The sequence below is a fragment of the Triticum dicoccoides genome, chromosome 1B, assembly GCF_002162155.2.
Source record: "Triticum dicoccoides isolate Atlit2015 ecotype Zavitan chromosome 1B, WEW_v2.0, whole genome shotgun sequence".
Taxonomy (NCBI): Eukaryota; Viridiplantae; Streptophyta; class Magnoliopsida; order Poales; family Poaceae; genus Triticum; species Triticum dicoccoides.
This window is the reverse complement of record NC_041381.1, coordinates 11,217,802-11,238,302: the sequence shown is the minus strand read 5'-3', so window position 1 is coordinate 11,238,302 and position 20,501 is coordinate 11,217,802. Positions and strand designations below refer to the sequence as shown.

Genomic DNA, 20,501 nt, shown 5'->3' with positions numbered 1-20,501 from the left:
CGGCCACCATGGGTGCCGCCCCTCCCCGAGCCCATACACACACACACAAGCATGCATGAACACACACACACACGTACATATGTATTTTGTATATTTAATTAGTTTAGATTATTTAGTGTTTAATTAGTATATACGTATTTTGTATGTTTAATTAGTTTAGATTATTTAGATTATTATTTTTTCACTATTATATATGTATAAATGCATGTTAGATGGATATAATTAGTGTTTAATTAGTATGGAAATTTTTTATATAATGTTGTTTTTCAGTTTTTTAATGGATGTATAGAAGTTGTGTTTTCTGTTTTTAGTGTTAGATGCTTAATTAGTATGAAATAGTATATAGATTTTTGACATATGCAATGATAGCATTATTAGTGTTATATAGAAATGTTAGAAATTTTAGTTATCAAAATCCAATCATTAAAAAATGTTACTTTTTGCGGGCATATAGCTAGTATTTGTTCTCGACGATGCCCGGCCCGCATCCTCGCCGTCGACCCGTCCACGACGACGTCCAGCCGATCTATGTCCGGGACTGGGCTCCGCCGGGCTGTCACTGGGAGGTGCTGCCTGGAGGGGCGCGCCGCTTGATGAGGAACCCGGCCCCGGGTCCCGTCGTCGACCCTGATCTCGTTTGGTGGCGTTCGCGTGGGCCAGTTTCGGTGCGGAAGGACCCGGCCCCGCCGGAGGTGGTACGTCGCCGTGTCAGGGAGGAGGACGAGCACGTCGATCGCTACATGGTTGCGTTAGAGGGCGGCAGGTTCTCCAATACCTGGCAGTATCTTCGGGGATCTCACTTCAGCTATGATCCTGTGAGGGTTCCTTCTTTTTGGGTGTCCACCGCCCGCGCCGCAGGAACCGCGAGTGTCCTAGATTCTTCTGTAGTATTCGATCTTTAATTAGCTACCTAGCCAGTGATGTACTATTCAATATTATATATTATTTGAGACGATGTATTCAAGATTATATCTATTATTCTAGACGATGTATTCGAGACTATATCTATTATTCGAGACAATGTAATTTGAATACTAAATTGTTTTATATTTCTTTTGGATTAGTTAAATAAAAGCTATGGCAGACAATACCGACCGAGAGGGAGAACAGACCATGTTCGATATGATACGCGGGCCAGATGATGATCAGAATAAAGAAGATTATGACGGCTCCGAATTTCTAAACAACACCGGAGAGGGTGATATGATATTCGATCGCGACGACCGAATTGATGAAGTCATGAACTACGGTTATGACGATGACGAAGAACATGTTGATCCTGAAACAACAAAGACCGGCGAGGTATATATAATTTATATAAGCAGGTATCTGGTGATCATCACATGTTTTAAATGACTTGCAGATATATTAACGAATCGATCTTTGTTCTTTCAGCCATTCGGATCGAGCAAATCTTCAGGCAAAAGGACGAAACGAGGCCCGAGCAAAAAGTTGAAGGAGGGCGTAAAGTACAATATCGAGGCAGTCAAACCTAATGGCGAACGATTAGCGCCTAAGAAGATTGCGGACAAGTTCGTTCGTCAGTGCGGAGTTCTTGTGAAGGACCAACTCCTGATCTCCCTTCAAGAATGGAGAGAGCCAGCAAAAGATAAAAGACAAAAGGACAAAGAGGACGCTGCTCCACGTCCAGATGTTACTTTTGTCGACAAGAATCAAAAAGATCTGCTTTGGGATACTCTCATGAAACATTTCACCCTATCAGATCATTTCACAGAAGCAGATGTGCAGAAAGTCAAGGACGCTGCTCTTAGGAAGATGGCGGTTGCATTCAAGAACCACAAGAATCGTGAATGGGACAAGTACGTCAAGGGAGGAAGGAAGACTCCAGTATTCGAGGGAACACTAGAGAACCAACATGCTCATTGGGACGATTTCGTGACATTCAAGGATTCGGAATTAGCTAAGGAATGGTCGAGAATAAACAAGAAGAATGCCAAAAAAACGGATAAGTTCCATAAGCTGGGGCCAGGTGGCTATGCGGTGGCAATGCCTAAGTGGGATAAGTCTGAGAAAGAGATGGAGGATGCAGGTGTCACTCCGGTTACTAAGAGCTGGCCCCCCAGGTGCAGGACTTGGTTCTATGCGCATGGGGGGAGTTGGACCCGAAGACAGGCAATGTTTCGACGAAGGCAAGTCTGAAGGGAGCCGACGATGAGATACTTGTTGCAATAGAAGAGGCACGATCGGGGGTGTTCCAGCCCAACAGAGAGAACGACGAGCTTACGCGTGCCCTGGGAAATCCTGAACACCCGGGAAGAACACGAGGCATGGGCGCTATTCCGTGGTATGAGGGGTTTTCAGACTGGAACAACGACTACAGAACCCGTGCGAGAAAGAAGATTGCGGAGGAGAAGAAGAGGAAGATGGAGGAGGAGCAGAGGAAGCGGGACTATGAACACCTTCAAGGCCTAGAAGCAAGTCAAGCGGAATTGGCAGTCAAATTCCAGCGGCAGCAGGAGCAGATCAACTCACTTACCCAGCAAAGGGGGTCTCAGCAGCTGCAGCAGCTAGCGGATGATCCAGCATTGGATAGCACCGGCCCATCCATGCCGAGAAGCAGCGTGGGTTCGGCCGCCCAGGACGATCCAATGCTGGGTAGATACCCCGTGGATGACATCACAGAGAACACTAACTGTGAGCTACACGTCAAAATGAAGAACATATCCATGAAGGTGGCGGACGCCGTTGCTTTTACAAATCCCCCCGAGGCAACCTTCCATTGCAACCCGATTCCAGCGGGCTATGCTCGTGTCTTGGTTGATGAGGTGGTGGACCCACCATATTCGGAGCTACAGCTTGACATTCCTGGAGGTGACGGCGAGCGCTTTCTCGGAGAGGCCAAACATCGTATCATCCTATGGAAAAAGGATTGCATCATCTTTCGAAGGCCACCGACACCGCGTCAGCCGACTCCTCGTCGAAGTCCGCCACCGAGTCAGCAGTCTCCCGCTCCTGCAAGTCCACCAAGTCCGGCAAAGTGTCAGGCCACTCCTCCTCCTCCAAGTCCGCCACAGCGTCAGACGTCCACTCCTCCTCCAAGTCCGGCACAACCTCAAGCCACTCCTCCTCGTCCAACTCAGCCCCGTCAGCCGTCTCCGCTGCCTCAGCAATCGCAGAAGAGACACCCCGCAGCTATGGTGTGTAGCGGTACGAGTCGAGGTAGTACAGGAAGTACAGGCGGAGGCAAGCGATATAAATATGGTCCAAGCCTCACGCCTCTTCTGCAGAGGGCTTATGACAGGTCCGAGGAGGAAATCGCAGCCATATCGAAGGCCGAGGTGGAAACCCATTTTGCACCGAAACCGCCACCACCGCCAAGGAAGAAAGTGCCTGAGGAAACGATTGACCACTTCATTCGTATGGCTCAACCACCAGCTCCCAAACCTGTTGACACAGACTATGAGCGCCACATCATGAAGTTAAATCGAGCACGTCTACAAAAGGAGGCGAGCACGTCTACATCGGGATCGAGCAAACAAGAAGCAGCTGACAAAAAATGCGGGAAAACCATTCCCCGGCTAGGAGAACAGGCGGCGCAATCGATCCCCTCGCTTGTTGTGGCAACAACACGTGACAGTACGCGCGCCCAATATTATTGTGGGCAAATAGTGCATGTTCCCGAGGTGGGCAATGTGGTAATAACGGAGGAGCATATAATGCAGGCTGAAGTTCTCAACATCACTGTTGGACAACTCCTCGAGATCGAGCCCATGCCTGTGCTTAGAGAGGATGAAATAAAACGGAAATATGTCCGGGGCCAACCTTTGGTCGCGCCAGACAAGGTCAAGAACCTCCCAACGAGAATGTATGAATTGCATCAATGGTACATGAACATTACCAACATTTTAGATCGATTTTCCCTCATGGTGAATGTCAAGGAGGAGCATTACTTCCATGAGATAGCTCTGTCCGTTGAGTATTCTGAACTGTTTCAGTTATACAATCAAGACGCACTCGACAAATCTATCGTCAGTTGCTATTGTCTGTAAGTGATTTCTTTCTGTAATTTAAGTCTCAAGCTAGCTGTAGTGATCCTTTTGATCAATCATTATCTGTAATTATCCTCACTATATTCTTTTCTGTGGTATTATGTAGGATGAAGATGTTTGAAATGAGAAAAGGTGGACGCTTTGGCATTGGGTTCATTGACCCAAACACCGTTAATGAATACACATGGCGGATAAATGCACATCATCAAAAGGACGTAGAGGACAACATGCTAGAGTTCTTGAAGCGCCTCAAATACAATGAAGATATACTACTTCCTTACAACTTCCAGTGAGTCACACTGTCTTGTACTACAAATTCTCTGTTTTTGCCTACTAGCTAGCTACATGTTTTTGCTTACATATGCCCACTTAATTAAGACATGCAAACGTGTGTGCATGCAGATTTCACTGGGTCTTGTGTATCATTAAAGTTGACGACGGAACAGTTGAAATACTGGACTCACTACTCAAAGCAAAAATTGACTATAACATCTTGTTTGGGATAGTCAACAGGTAATTTAATTTAATCATTATTAACTATATATCTCTGCCTATTTAGTTCGTCATTTCATGATATGAACTATTTAATAACCCATTTATTCATTTTCTTTGTCGGCGGGGCAGGGCTTGGGCAAGGTTCATCAAGATCACGGAAGGCGAATGGAAACCAAAGCTTAAATGGTTTCGATCCAAGGTAAGTAATTAAGTAGTACTAGCTAGCTAGCTAGCTGTCATCTTTTTAATTATCATGCTTGATTAATTATTATCTGATCAAATTCCATTCTTGTAAAGGCCCTGAAGCAGGCGCAGGGGACTGATCTGTGTGCATTCTGCGTTTGCGAGAATATTCGCATGATGGCGTCCGAAAGGAGCAGATCTCAAAGACATGAATGGATACGCTTGTCAGAACACTATTCATAATTTTTACACCATTATTGATATCTAGTCACACAAACTAATACACATGCATATTGATCTCCTTCTTAACAGTTCAAAGAGGTGCGGGAGAAGCTCCTAGAAACGGAGCGCGTAGAAGCACTTCAAGAGGAAATAGCGAGATTTTTGCTCGACCAGCTCATAAATCCGAAGGGAGAATACTATTACCCGCTACCGCCCCCATGAAAACCACTTCCAATTGTCATCGTGCTCCGAAGGCACCAATTAGGCTAATGCCACTAGCTCCGAAGGCAACATGCATATATAGGAGAAATTGTATATAGCTATACATGTGTGTATGTGTGAATTAATTAATATGGTGGTTTGTGAGACATTGATGATATATATATATATATATGCATGATTGGTTCTACTAGAAATTCTATATATATATATATATATGCATAACGTGTACAATTTGTAGTATCGTAAAATACCAGCAAATGAAAAAGAATTAAAATGGAAACACAAAATTAAATGAAAAAGAAATCATAAAACTAAAACCCCCTAACCTTATAGTATCGGTTGGTCTTACCAACCGGTACTAAAGGGCTCCAGCCCCCGGAGCTGGCTCGTGCCACGTGGTTGCCCTTTAGCACCGGTTCGTGCTGAACCGGTACTAAGGGGGGGGGCTTTAGTGACCACACTTTAGTGTCGGTTATGGAACCGGCACTAAAAGGCCTTACGAATCGGTGCTATTGCCCGGTTCTGCACTAGTATGCACACGGGGAGCCAACCCACCTGGATCCTGTGCTAGCGGCGCGCCGTGGTGGAGAAAGGGGAAAGCAGGGGAGGGACTCAGGGAGGAAAGCGGGGGCGTGCTCGCATCGCAAAAAAAGGACATCGAGGACGATGGGCTGGGCTGGACTACGTCCGTAGTCAACTTCTTTGGTTAGCTAACGTGTGCAGTAACTGAAGACAACATGTTCTTTTTTCTTGTCGCTGGTCCCGTTTGTAAGCTTCTAATTAAATGCTGAAAGGGCAGTGCTACTGATGTGTATAGCCTGCATGTCAAAAGAAATAGGTTAGTGGGGATAAACTATTTAGGTATTATAGATTAACTGACACTGACTGCATATAACAATGTCCCCTGGCCTGGCCATGGCCCGTGGCTGTGAATAATCGGTGCCACCTATTCCATATGTTGGAAATTCACAGGGGCACGTAGGTGTCTCGGCGTGCATCTGCCAAGCTTTGCATGGATGCTCGACTACCTTACGACTCATGAAGTAGTTAAATCTCACACGAGGGCACAATAAGTTTTAAGTTTCAGTCATTGAAACTTACGACTTCTTATCTTAAACTTGCGATTTTTTCGTTCTCTCTTACCAAGTTTCATATATAAATTTTGAAGACATCTTTTTGTCGTTTGTAGGCACACAAAGTGTGATTTTATTGGTAGCTCGTACTAAGTTTCAAGAGTTGAAAGTAAACATTCATTTTTAAAATTCATGAAAACATATTCAAAATGGATCTTATTTGAAAACCCTCGTCACGATAAACATGAATATGAAAAGAGAACTTAATTTGGATTGTTCATTCAAAAATAGAAAGGTTTAAAAATTGGAAGCCAAAAATGAAAACACGCTTGGGGAACTTGGCGCCCCACACATGTGTGCCCCAAATTCACTCCCTTCCATATGTCTGCATTTTTTTCTTTTCTTCACCTTGCTCCGGGTGCTTGTAGTCGCCACTAGATGATCCAGGGACATGCATGTAATATCTTCAGACTTGTCCTAATAGTCAATATGAAGGGCATCATGTTGTTGATCGCACTACCGCGAAGATACTCCAATCCGATTTCTTTTGTTCTACTATATTTAAGGATGTACACATTTATGTTAAAAGTTGTGACTCCTGCCAACACATAGGTAACATAGGTAAGAGGCAAGAGATGCCTAGGCATTTATCGTTTAATTTCTGTCATCAAATGGGCATACTTATATTCTCGTTGTTGTGGATTATCCCATCAAGTGGGTGGAAGCAATCCCCACACACCATGCTCCGCGGTAGGTTTGAAGAAGACGCACAAGGTACCGATAACCAAGAGGAGAAAAGAAGAAGCAATGAGCACAAGGTGCACAAGGAGCAAAGTGATGGCAAGAAGCTCAAGGATCAAACAGAAGCCCCAACGCTATTTATGAATAATTATGAAACATTATGAATAATGTTGTATTTCTGTTGAATGATGTTGGACCTATGTATTCGTTTAATTCCGACGAAGTTATCTTAGTCATGCTTGAGACGTGTGTTGCACGTACATGCTAACTAGTAGTGATTAAAGAAGGAAGAAATCATTGTTCCTCGCGAGGTACTGCAGGCGTGGTTAGTTCGGATGTATCGGTAACATCCGAACGTTAGGAAGATATCGATGTCCAATAAATATATAGAAGTACATAGGTAAGATACAAATTTGAGAGTGGGAGATGAACTTTATTTAGTTGTTACAACCTTTATTTTTTGTCTTAACATAAAGAAGAGTATACTAATGAGAACGGGAGATGAACTTTATTTAGTCGTGGATAGAAAAGAGCAAAGCACCGCCAGCAAAAGAAAAGAAAAGAGCAAAGCACGGCATGGAATGGCGCAACCCAAAGCCTGTCCAACACCTACGAATCAGGCAGGCAGGCTACGCTTATTTGAAGCCAAAAAAGGTGTGGAGAATAGGAATACTAGTGTGGAATAGGAGTCACGATGGAATTAGGCGGTTCGTGGGACCTTGTATTCGACGAGGTAGGGCATGGAGGTAAGCCCGGCCTGCACCAACACCCCCACCTTCTCCCACACCCCCTTCTCCCTGGCGCGCTGTTCGATCACGCCGCGAATGTCCTCCTTGACATCGTACCCCACGGTGCTGATGATCTCCTCCGTCGTCGGGCCCCTGTCGGCTGTGGCGATGTCGAAGCCACCACCACCACCATCGATGCCGCCGCTGGTGCTGTTCTCGACCCGCACTATGCTTGGGCCACCGAACAGGTTGTGCTTGCAAGAAAGGGCTTCCTGATAGGCGCCGGACAGGAGCACGGCCACGTAGTAGCCGCCGCTCTCAGGGTCCAGCGGGTGCAGTGGCAGCGTCTCGGCATTGCCTATGAACTTGTCAATCTTGCCGTCGCTGTCGCAGGTGATGTCGATGAGCGTGCCCATTTGAGTCGGCTTCTCGTTGAGCCGGCTCGCCGGCATCATCGGGAAGAGGTGCTTGATGCCCCAGAAGTCGGGAACCAGCGAGAAGATGGAGAGGTTCATGTGGTAGTTGTAGATGGTGTTGGCGTCGCCGGCGATCCGCTTGGAGAGCTTCTTGGCCAGCTTGTACAGCTCGACCCCGTGCTTTTGGATGTCCGTGGCATGCTTCTGGAGGTCCGTGGCCATGAGTGCTCTCGGCGGCGGCGGATTGGAGGAGAGACGCTGGATCTTGCTGTGCAGCTGCTCGGGGGTCTCGTCGTCCTTGGGCTCTGGGATCGCCGAGAGGGCCTCGAGGATGATCATCGAGTGGTGTGACACCATGGCGCGGCCACTCTCGGTGCACAGCACAGGGTGGGGAACGCCGCCATTGTACTCGCACGTGAGCCGCACAGCCTGCACAATGCTGGACGCGTACTCCTCCAGCCCGTACGCCACCGACATGTCGGAGCTGCCTGACCGGGTGCCGTCGTAGTCGACGCCGAGCCCCCCGCCGCAGTCCAGCGTCGTCATCTCCGCGCCATACTGCTTCACCAGGGTGCAGTAGATGCCGGAGGCCTCCCTGGCTGCACTGGACACTATGTCCGTGGTCGGGATCATGGAGCCGATGTGGAAGTGCAGCAACTTGAGCCAGTGCAGCTTGTTGAGATCCTTGAGCTTCTTGGCCACCTCGTAGATCTTGTCCGCAAGCAGGCCGAACTTGCCGTGCTTTCCGGCCGTCGACCCGAAGTGGCCTGGTATCTTGGTGAGCAGCTTGGCACGCACGCCCAGCACCGGCTCCACCCCGAGCTTGCTGCTCTGCTCGATGATGATGTCCAACTCCTCCTCCATCTCCAACACGATGATGACATTCAGGCCCATGGCACGCGCCGACAGCGCCAGCGCCACGTACTCCGCGTCCTTGTACCCATTGCATACCAGGAAGGCTCCAGGCTTGGCTTTGGTAAGGTAGCTCATTGCGATGAGCAATTCTGGCTTGGAGCCTGCCTCCAGCCCGTAGCTGTGACGGTGGCCAAAGCTAACAAAGTCGTTGATGATGGCCCTGTTCTGGTTCACCTTCACTGGGTAGACGCCCTGATATGGCGCCGTGTACCCTGTGTGCTTGATGGCATTATCGAATGCGACGTGGAGCGAGTCGAGGCGGTGCCTAAGCACGTCGGGGAAGCGAAGGATCATTGGGAACTGGACGCCCTTTTCCTTTGCAGCTTCAGCCACGGATACCACGTCTATCTCTTGCCCTGGCTTCGTCTCGTGGCCGTGGGTCTTGACACAAAGGTGGCCGTCCCTGTTCACGGTGAAGTAGGGTTCGCCCCAGCCGAGGATGTTGTACAATTCACCATAGTTCTTGGCGGCCATCGTGGAAGCAGCTGCTCAAATAAATAATACAAGGAAACTTAATTTTATATATTTTTCCAAATGATAAGTGTGACATGAAGCACTATGGCTCTGTCGTTCTTTATTACAACTAAAGTTGTCATCCGAAAACAAAACATAAACCAAAAATAACTGAAACTTGCCATCCGAAAAAAAGTTGCCATGCTTAACAACTAAATTTGCCATCTTCATGCTAGTAAACTTGCCATAAAAACGTTCGAAGTTACCATGTGTTCATGTCACGTATGTGGCACTTATTAGGGCCCTATATTTTGTTGAGAATCTTGTTTGTATGTTTTTCAGTTGCAAATAAGTGTCCTTGTGTTCTTATTACAAAATTTACAGCAAATTCACATAGGATTGTTTTAGAATTAGTATTTAGATCCTACGCCAAATCTACCAGGATCCGCCAATCATGGAACACTTGTTCAGTTCTAACTACAAGCAAGTTTAAGTCCAACAACTACTCCCTCCGTTCCATAATTAATATAAGATGTTAATATATTGGTTATAATAACATCTTATATTATGAAACGGACAGAGTATCTTCTTTTTTAGGGTAGACGGAGGGAGTATCTTGTTACCACAATTAACCATAAGATCAATATTTCCACACACACAAAAAACCATGAGACCAATATAAATAAAGGGAAAGAAAGAACTCATAAATTTATTTCTGCAAAAGAGAAATAGATTGAGGTAATCATAGAATAGAACCTGTACTAGTGAAGATCAGAGAAGGCTTGCATATATTTGGTTGTGTGAATGTGTTGTGTGGATAAATTGTAAGCTGATCTTTCCTCTGTTAAATAGAGGTCTGCAAAGAACAAAATGACACGTTTGCCCTCCATATTTGAATAGTAGTACTAAGCATGCCCTCGGCGCCCTCATGTTTCCAGCGGACTAAGAACAAAGCACTTATTTAGTTTACTGGTCGCCATCAATTGCTTGGACCTGCGGGCAAATATTTTGTAAACGAGCAAAATTGTTAATCTGCTAGCAACAGATAGAAAAACAGAAACCTCATCTGTTCAAATAAACCACCAATATCACAAGCAAGATAAACAAAATATGGGGCAAAATCATTGGGACACAATAGAATTAAGAAGTATAAACTACTTCCTCTATCCCATAATATAAGACTTGCAAAAACGTCTTACAAATAAAGGCACGTGAGTTCCTGGAGACGTTATTCGGGGTATGTCCTACCTTTGCCCACCTCGCGGTCTCTCAGGTGAAAACCCTAGCGCAGTGACGGTGCTCTTGGCATCGTGGCCTTCTCGAAGGCATAGTCGAGAGAGCTTTGTGGCAATGGGCATCGCTTGGGTCCGTCAGCAGTTGCAGATGGCGTGCCCCTCTTCCTCCAGGTTGTAGTTGTTTCGGCGGAAACCCTAGATCTGGGTTTCCCACGTCGGATGATGATGGAGACTTTGGTGTCGTTCTCCCTCCTGGGGTCATCGTCTCGGAGCAGTGGTTCAGTGGAGAGGCCAACAGGTGGAGCGGTGTTACATCGAATGCATTGAAGACGGTGGGTCTCGGCGCATGGAGCAGTGGAGTCTCTGAGTTGGACGCGGATTAATCGACGCGCACCGGCTGGTGACGCTCTCTGGTCTCGTGGTGACGTCATGCCAACCATGGACTTCTCACGGTATGGCACCAAATGTAAATCCTACAAATTGACCAAATCTGGACTACTTGACATTCTACATATAAATATTTTTCTCCACAATCTAGATCAAAGTTTGTGAAGTTTAACTTTTCAAAAAATCTATATATGCACTAAATTATGGAACGGATGGAATATTTGCTAAATAACCATGATACTCAACAAGAGATTTTAAGAATTTAAGATACGGTGCTATGAGTATTGATATCGATAATCCACTTTTGAGCCCAGGCTCAGCTGCACCCGAGCTGACGAAAAAAAATCAAAACAAATACTAGAATATTTTTAAAAATACCATTTTTTGTGTGTGGTAGATAAATTAATGGGTGAGGTCCGCTCTAATTTTTGACTCATTTGAACATCTGAGCAGCTCTCGGCAAAAAAAACATATTCGGGGTCTGTAAAAAAGTTTATTGTTCACGCACAGTTCAGACCCGATTTGTCTTTTTTTGCCAAGAGCTACTCAGACATCCTAATGAGTTGAAAATTGGGACGGACCTCACACATCAGTTTATCTACCACAAAAAAATAGAATTATATGAATTTTTCTAGTATTTGTTTAGATTTTTTCTAACTGGATGCAGAGGAGTCTGGGCACCGAAACGTGGCACTTATGTGTTATTTTGGTCAGCAAATACTCCAAAGAACATGCATGCGGCTCCTAAAAACATGCAAAGACATGTGGCTGGCATATCATACAGCTAGTGACTAATTGCATGGTCCAGCAATCATTATTGCTTGGCCTGTGAATCGCTGGATTGCAGATGTGTCATGATAACTATGGATTCTCCTAGTGCTACAGCTCATGCGCATGTATCACGTTCGATCGTCTCTTGCCATTTGTTTCCCCCGGTCACCATCGAGCAACGCATGGTTTCTCTTACATCGAGCAACAATTCTAGCCCAAGTCATTGCTTCTCTTGCATCAATGTTAGGTTTCTGTACATGTCCACAGTCCTTACTCCATACAGAATGATGGACGTGGATATGCATTAAGGGCATCTTCAAGGCGAACCCGCAAACCTACTATAACCTGTAGAACCTATACAACACGAGCCTGTATCGGTCCGTGCCGCGGTCCGGACGCGATTTCTCTCGCAAACCGGAGACAAAAAGGGCACGTCAGATACGAGCGAGGCAGCTCGCTGCTCCAGCTCCTGTGCCTGACCCGACGGAGCAAGTTGTCGCCCAAAGCCGCCGCGTGGTTCAGCAACTCGCCGCTCCAGGTCAATTCGATGAGGAGTGGCGAGTTGCTCCACCCCGGCATGGTGACACGGGCATCGCCGCGTCCTGTGCCTCCTGTGGGGGTTAGGATCTAGCAATGAGTAATAGGTGTACGAAAGAGGAGCAGAGGCTTGCTACGCCACAGGTGTAACACTCGGCGTATACGAGTTCAGGCCCCTCTCAGAAGAGGTAACAGCCTTACCTCTCGTGCCCTCAGACTTGTTTTCTTCAGGGGTATGATTGTAGAGGGCACTTAACCCCTACTCTGGAGGAGGACGGCGGCTTATATAGAGTGTGCCGCAGCCTCCTTCATTCCCACGTCGCCATGATGATTAATGCCCATAACTACGGCAGTTACAGGTGGAAATAGTCATAACTACGGCAGTTACAAGTAATGGTAGCTATGACTCTACTTAAAGCTCGACTTAAGACTACTCGACCATTGCAGCTCCCACGTCGTCCCTCCACCTCCCCTGTCCGAGTGGTGGCGGTCATGCCGACCGGAGGGTAGGCATTAGAGTGTTGTGGATGTGTCCGAGTGGACTTGCTGTTATATACATCTGAATGCTCCTATGGTCCATAGACCTATCGATGATGGTGTGGGGCCCTAGGCAGGTCCCAGATGACAGATCCTTGACCCTACCTATAGTAGGAGACCTCATCACCTGTGACCGCGCCATCCGTCATTGATGCACGCGTAGCCGTGCCACGCATGCAGAGAAAGAAGTTGGCTGCATGGACGTGGACAAGGTGGCGGTCAGCACGTCCGTGCCTGCCACCATCATCGAGGAGAAGTAGAACACGGGAGGTCGCTGCCGCTTGGGTCCTAGGAAGGGCACCGCCGGTTACCCGACTGGTTCTCCTTATCTCAGACCATCCTGGGCACTCGCCTTAGCTCCATGGAAGCACCCTTCTCCTTTGGCCGAAGCACCCTCTTTGCCGCTCTGATGAGCAGTGCAGCCGGACATAGGGAAGATACAGGGGAAGAACATGCCTCTGGGCTCCTGGCAATCCAGTTAGCAGGCTGCCGGACATGGGAAAGACAAAGGGATCAGCCGCGGCCGGCCGTAGACTAGTGTAGTGTATCCGTTCGTGGGAGTGGAGCTCCACGCGACCATACATGCGCATAGTTTTAACTTTTTAGTTGAAAATATGTCCAAAACATAACCGTTTTCGTCCCATTTGTATGAAATCCATCATGTTGTATGAAATCCGGTCGTGTTTGCATGAATTCATCCGGTTTGTTAAAAAGTAGTTTGAAATATATGCGGCTAGTGTTGGATGTCGACCTCCCGGATCCATGTCCGTGGACTGGTCCCTCCTTGTCTGCGTACGGAAGCGTGAGATTTTTCACGGGTTGCTATTGAAGATGCCCTAAGGATGGGAGTAGTTAGAGAATCTACAGTCGGGCATCACAAACCCGCCTCAAACGCCTGATGGAGGGCCCGGTCACTCGTGTCTACTACACAACCTTCTTCTTGTAGACGTTGTTGGGCCTGCAAGTGCACAGGTTTGTAGGACAGTAGCAAATTCCCCTCAAGTGGATGACCTAAGGTTTATCAATCCGTAGGAGGCATAGGATGAAGATGGTCTCTCTCAAGCAACCCTGCAACCAAATAACAAAGTGTCTCTTGTGTCCCCAACACACCTAATATAATGGTAAATTGTATAGGTGCACTAGTTCGGCGAAGAGATGGTGATACAAGTGCAAAATAGATAGTAGATATAAGTTTTTGTAATCTGAAATTGTAAAAACAGCAAGATAGCGAGCGATAAAAACGAGCGTAAACGGTATTGCAATGATAGGAAATAAGGCATGGGGTTCATACTTTCACTAGTGCAAGTTCTCTCAACAATAATAACATAGATAGATCATATAACAAGCCCTCAACATGCAACAAAGAGTCACTCCAAAGCCACTAATAGCGGAGAATAAACGTAGAGATTATGGTAGGGTACGAAACCACCTCAAAGTTATTCTTTCGGATCAATCTATAAAAGAGTTCGTACTAGAATAACACCTTAAGACACAAATCAACCAAAACCCTAATGTCACCTAGATACTCCATTGTCACCTCAAGTATCCGTGGGCATGATTATATGATATGCATCACACAATCTCAGATTCATCCAACCAACATAAAAGTACTTCAAAGAGTGCCCCAAAGTTTCTACCCGAGAGTCAAGAACGTGTGCCAACCCCTATGCATAGGTTCCCAATGTCACGAAACCCGCAAGTTGATCACCAAAACATACATCAAGTGGCACATGATATCCCGTTGTCACCACAGATAATCACGGCAAGACATACATCAAGTGCTCTCATAAAAGACTCAACTTCAAAGGGGAAACTCAATTCATCACAAGAGAGTAGAGGGGGAGAAACATCATAAGATCCAACTACAATAGCAAAGCTCGGGATACATCAAGATCGTGCCATAGAGGGAACACGAGAGAGAGAGAGAGAGAGAGAGAGAGAGAGAGATCAAACACATAGCTATTGGTACATACCCTCAGCCCCGAGGGTGAACTACTCCCTCCTTGTCATGGAGAGCGCCGGGATGATGAAGATGGCCACCGGTGATGGGTTCCCCCTCCGGCAGGGTGCCAGAACGGGCTCCCGAGAGGTTTTTGGTGGCTACAGAGGCTTGCGGCGGTGGAACTCCCGATCTATCTTCTGTTCTGGAAGTTTTAGGGTACGTAGGTATATATGGGTGCACGGGGTACGTCGGTGGACCTCCGGGGTGCTCACGAGGCAGGGGCGCCCAGGGGGGTGGGCGCGCCCCCCACCCTCGTGGGCAGCCCGGGACTCCCCTGACGTGCACTCCAAGTCTATCAGGTTGCTTTCCTTCCAAAAATAACTTCTCTAGTTGATTTCGTTCCGTTTTGACTCCGTCTGATATTCCTTTTCCTCGAAACACTGAAATAGGCATAAAACAGCAAATCTGGGTTGAGCCTTCGGTTAATAGGTTAGTCCCAAAAATAATATAAAAGTGGATAATAAAGCCCAATATTGCCCAAAACATTAGATAAAGTAGCATGGAGCAATCAAAAATTATAGATACGTTGGACATGTATCAGTCACTCCTCGGTCATAAAAATACTACCCGGACGGGCGCCTCAAATGCCCGGGCGGATGGCACCCCTCATATCCAGCCCAAATATAGGGCGCCTGGGCACGCCCGAGTGCATCCGCTATGTCGGACCTGGCCTATGCTGGTGTTGGGGAACGTAGCAGAAATTCAAAATTTTCCTACGTGTCACCAAGATCTATCTATGGAGAAACCAGCAACGAGGGGAAGGAGAGTGCATCTACATACCCTTGTAGATCGCTAAGCGGAAGCGTTCAAGAGAACGGGGTTGAAGGAGTCGTACTCGTTGTGATCCAAATCACTGGAGATCCGAGTGCCGAACGGACGACACCTCCGCGTTCAACACACGTACAGCCCGGTGACGTCTCCCACGCCTTGATCCAGCAAGGAGAGAGGGAGAGGTTGAGGAAGACTCCATCCAGCAGCAGCACAATGGCGTGGTGGTGATGGAGGAGCGTGGTGATCCAGCAGAGCTTCGCCAAGCACCGCGAGATATGAGGAGAAAGAGAGGTAGGGCTGCGCCAACAGGAGAAGAAACTCATGTGTTGGGCTGCTCCTATGCCTCCACTATATATAGGGGGAGAGGGGGCTGCGCCCCCACCTAGGTTTCCACCCCTAGGGGGCGGCAGCCAGCCCTAGATCCCATCTAGGGGGGCGGCCAAGGGGTGGAGAGGGGGAAACTTGCCCCCAAGCAAGGTGGGGCGCCCCCTCCCCAAACCCTAGGCGCCTTGGGCCCTTGTGGGGGGGCGCACCAGCCCACCTGGGGCTGGTCCCCTCCCACACTTGGCCCATGCAGCCCTCCGGGGCTGGTGGCCCCACTTGGTGGACCCCCGGGACCCTCCCGGTGGTCCCGGTATGTTACCGATAAAACCCGAAACTTTTCCGGTGACCAAAACAGGACTTCCCATATATAAATCTTTACCTCCGGACCATTCCAGAACTCCTCATGACGTCCGGGATCTCATCCGGGACTCCGAACAACATTCGGTAACCACATACAAACTTCCTTTATAACCCTAGCGTCATCAAACCTTAAGTGTGTAGACCCTACGGGTTCGGGAACCATGCAGACATGACCGAGACAACTCTCCAGCCAATAACCAACAGCGGGATCTGGATACCCATGTTGGCTCCCACATGTTCCACGATGATCTCATCGGATGAACCACGATGTCAAGGACTCAATCAATCCCGTATACAATTCCCTTTGTCTAATGGTATTGTACTTGCCCGAGATTCGATCGTCGGTATACCGATACCTTGTTCAATCTCATTACCGGCAAGTCTCTTTACTCGTTCCGTAACACATCATCCCGTGATCAACCCCTTGGTCACATTGTGCACATTATGATGATGTCCTACCGAGTGGGCCCAGAGATACCTCTCCGTTTACACGGAGTGACAAATCCCAGTCTCGATTCGTGCCAACCCAACAGACACTTTCGGAGATACCTGTAGTGCATCTTTATAGCCACCCAGTTACGTTGTGACGTTTGGTACACCCAAAGCATTCCTATAGTATCCGGGAGTTGCACAATCTCATGGTCTAAGGAAATGATACTTGACATTAGAAAAGCTTTAGCATACGAACTACACGATCTTTGTGCTAGGCTTAGGATTGGGTCTTGTCCATCACATCATTCACCTAATGATGTGATCCCGTTATCAATGACATTCAATGTCCATGGTCAGGAAACCGTAACCATCTATTGATCAACGAGCTAGTCAACTAGAGGCTTACTAGGGACATGGTGTTGTCTATGTACCCACACATGTATCTGAGTTTCCTATCAATACAATTATAGCATGGATAATAAACGATTATCATGAACAAGGAAATATAATAATAACTAATTTATTATTGCCTCTAGGGCATATTTCCAACAGCTGGCCCACCCGACCCCACATATATTCATTCCCATCTGCTCGCTAGACCAAACCCTAAGCACTCCACTCTAATCCACTCCATTCTGTCACCCAACCTCTCGTCCGACCATCTGTGGCATGGCGAGCAGCCGATCTGAATCTAACTAGTACGGATCCATCGACTGGAGTGTCATCCCATGCGGGTAGGAGGAGGCAACGGTCGTCCGCATTGCACTCCAGCGCTCTCGGGAGGACAACGCCCGGCTAATGGCAGGATCTGTCTGGCGCACCTCCATAGCGTAGGCGCATCGGGCACTCGGATCCTCCAGGGCTGGAGCATCGCGGTCTCGAGAGCCTTCAAATCTCCCCTTCCCCATCACCACTCCGGCGGAGTATGAGTCCCACCAGGAACGGTGTGCCTACCATGGAAAGGAGAGCATAAGGGCCGTGGAGGCCCATTTTTGTGCCAGCATGGCTACGGTGCAAGCGGTTGATGCGGTGGCGCGGGCAGCCTCAGAGGAGGAAGCCATCCGTGTCTGCATTGTAAAGAAGTGGTAGTGGAGGAACACGCGTGCCTTCGCCAGAGAGGGGAATTGAGCAGTCCGTGCAATGGCCGGACTGCCACCTAAGGAGGAGAAAGAAGACAATGACGGGTCGGACAGCTCCGGGGACGAGCAGATCCGGCTCGATCCCCACTGCGTCTTTGACCGGTACTTTTGGGACAAGGACACCAAGGGCGCCGAGAAGGGGAAGGGCATTCGTGGATGATCTTCTCCACCATAGCCAAACATGCCAAATTTTGGTAGTGCGATGGCATATTAGTGATGTAGTTGTCAGGCGATGTGTGCAATGCATCGTTTACGTAGTTGCACGAGTTTTTAATACTTATTCAACATTTTTAAATACTTGTTCAATAAGTACTTGATCAAATACTCGTTCAACATTTCTTAAATACTTGTTCAATATTTTTCGAATGCTTGATCAAGATTTTTTAAATACTTGTTCAACATTTTTCAAATGCGTCATTAACATTTTTCAAATACTTGTTCATCAATTTTATTTTGAAATACTTGTTCCACATTTTTCAAAGGCTTAATAACATTTTTCAAATACTTGTTCAACATTTTTAAAATACTTATTGAACATTTTCCAAATGTATTTTGTACAGTTTTTTAAATATTTTAAATATTTTAAATTACAAAAAAGGTACACAATAAAAATATGAAACACAAACATAAAAAAATAGAAAAACGAGTTATGGCCTTGCTCGCGCGTGGGCTGGCCCATATTGCTCGTCCCCTTCAGCGAGTCGGGAGTTACACTCGCTGAATGCGAGGAATAGGGGTGCCCTGTCGAGCAAAACCTCTTCTAGGTTGCGGCTCCGGGGACATACCTGGGTGTTCCGTCATTCATTGGGCCTCACTGGTCCAAAATGAAGCTTGTGCTTAGTTACAGTTTAGCCTGTTCGAAGAAAGTCCGCCTCCGTGTCGGTGGCCTCCCCTTTTTCGGAAGCTCCTAATTGGCGCTGCAGGCGGCAGTTCCCTAAGCTGGCACCCACGCTTAAAAAAGTTTGTGAATTGAAAAAATTTCACAGAGAAAAGTTCTCGAAGTTTTAAACAAAGTTCACCGAATTTGAAAAAAAGTTCATCTGATTTGAAAAAAGTCATGCAGTTTTAAAAAATATTCATCAAATTTAAAAAAGATCATGGGTTTTAAAAAAAGTTCATTGATTTTGAAAAAAGTCCATTGAATCTGAAAGAGGTTCATCGAAAATCAAAAGGAATTCATCAATTTTGAAACAAGTTCACAAAATAGTTCATCGAATTTGGAAACAGTTCATCAATCTAAAAGAAAGTCCATTGGTTTTAAAAAAACATGAAATTTAAAAAGGAAAATAAAAATAAAAATAAAAAGGCAAGAAGAGAAAAGGCCAAAACAAAAAACTGAAAAAAAGGAAACCAAAAATGTTATTTGAAAAAAGGATCAAAGGAAAAAAGGAACTACATTTGCATCAACACATGAGGCGGCTTATTGATTTTACATGTTCCCTCGCAACCAACTCGTCCCTAGTTCGAACCCTAGCGTCAACACCTTTTTTGATGTTTAAAAAACAAAAGAAAAAATAGAACGAGCCGAGCCCAACTAACGCGGCTGTAGGCGCCGGTTTGTAGAAATAGTAATAACCGCCATTTATGCGAGACAACTGAACCTAGTGCCAAGGAGTGGCTGTTCGTGATAATTAATTCATTATCACATGAGCATTTGTTAAGCTGTCAGTCACCTTATGGGCCATATGGTGGGCACGGAGGAAAGTGAGATACGAAGAGGTTTTTCAAAGCCCTTGGGCCACTCATGAGTTCATTAAAAGGTTCATACCATAATAGGAGATGACAACAGAGAAGGACCCAAGGGCACCGGCCGAGATTAGAGGAACAACGGCGAGGCCTAGGACGCCACCCCAAGGTTACGCAAAAATCCATGTCGATGAAAGCGTGGCAAAGTCCGAGTTGAGAGGAGAGGCATCCATAGTGTGCCGAGATGATGCTGGACGATATTTGGGCAACTCCTCTCTGGTTCTCCGGGGAGTCATTGATGTAGCCACACTCACGGCGATGGCATGCAGTGAAGGTTTGGCTCTTGAAGAAGACGTTATAATTGCCAATCAAAGCAGCTGGTGAACGACATTGAAAGAGGAACTAGTAGCACTTATGGTTGTATCACTAGTGAGATTAAGCAGTGAGCTAGTTTACTTAATTGTATTTACTTTTGAAGGTCAGGCGTCAAACACCGATGAAGATAGGTTAGCTAAATTTACAAAGACTCTTGATCAGGGAGACATCTTCATCCATCCCCATGATTCTTTTTGTATACCACTAGTAATAACCGGCAACTCCAGCGCCAAATATGATTCACCCTTTTTTCGCTAACCATCTCCGCCCTACCTCCGCATCAAAAGAAATTGCCTACAAAAATAAAAAATAATGATCTGCGCCCTGCGTCCCTCAATCTATGACTCGGACCCATACACCGCGGTGCGTCCGCTCCTCTTGCCCACGATCGTGCGCATGCCCTCGCCACAGAGCCTCCTACTCCATCAGCAACCTCTCTGAACTCCCCCTTTTGAGCATCACCGTCCACCTTTCTCGCCTTCCCACC

At 46.9% G+C, this 20,501-nt stretch overlaps 1 protein-coding gene across 1 annotated transcript; it reads right to left on the bottom strand.

Moving 5' to 3' along the window:
- Positions 1–7,314: 7,314 nt before the first annotated feature.
- Positions 7,315–10,264, bottom strand: LOC119315729 (arginine decarboxylase-like). The gene is made up of 2 exons (XM_037590236.1): positions 10,215–10,264; positions 7,315–9,490 (listed from the first exon to the last, which is right to left on the bottom strand). Exon 2 carries the CDS (start codon positions 9,477–9,479, stop codon positions 7,647–7,649), a length of 1,833 nt encoding a protein of 610 aa, XP_037446133.1. The 5' UTR covers positions 9,480–9,490; positions 10,215–10,264; the 3' UTR covers positions 7,315–7,646.
- Between the last annotated feature and the right edge of the window lie 10,237 nt (positions 10,265–20,501).

What these genes read in the sequence shown, in the direction of transcription:
- LOC119315729 (XM_037590236.1), bottom strand. Translation starts at nt 9,479, where the DNA reads ATGGCCGCCAAGAACTATGGTGAATTGTACAACATCCTCGGCTGGGGC.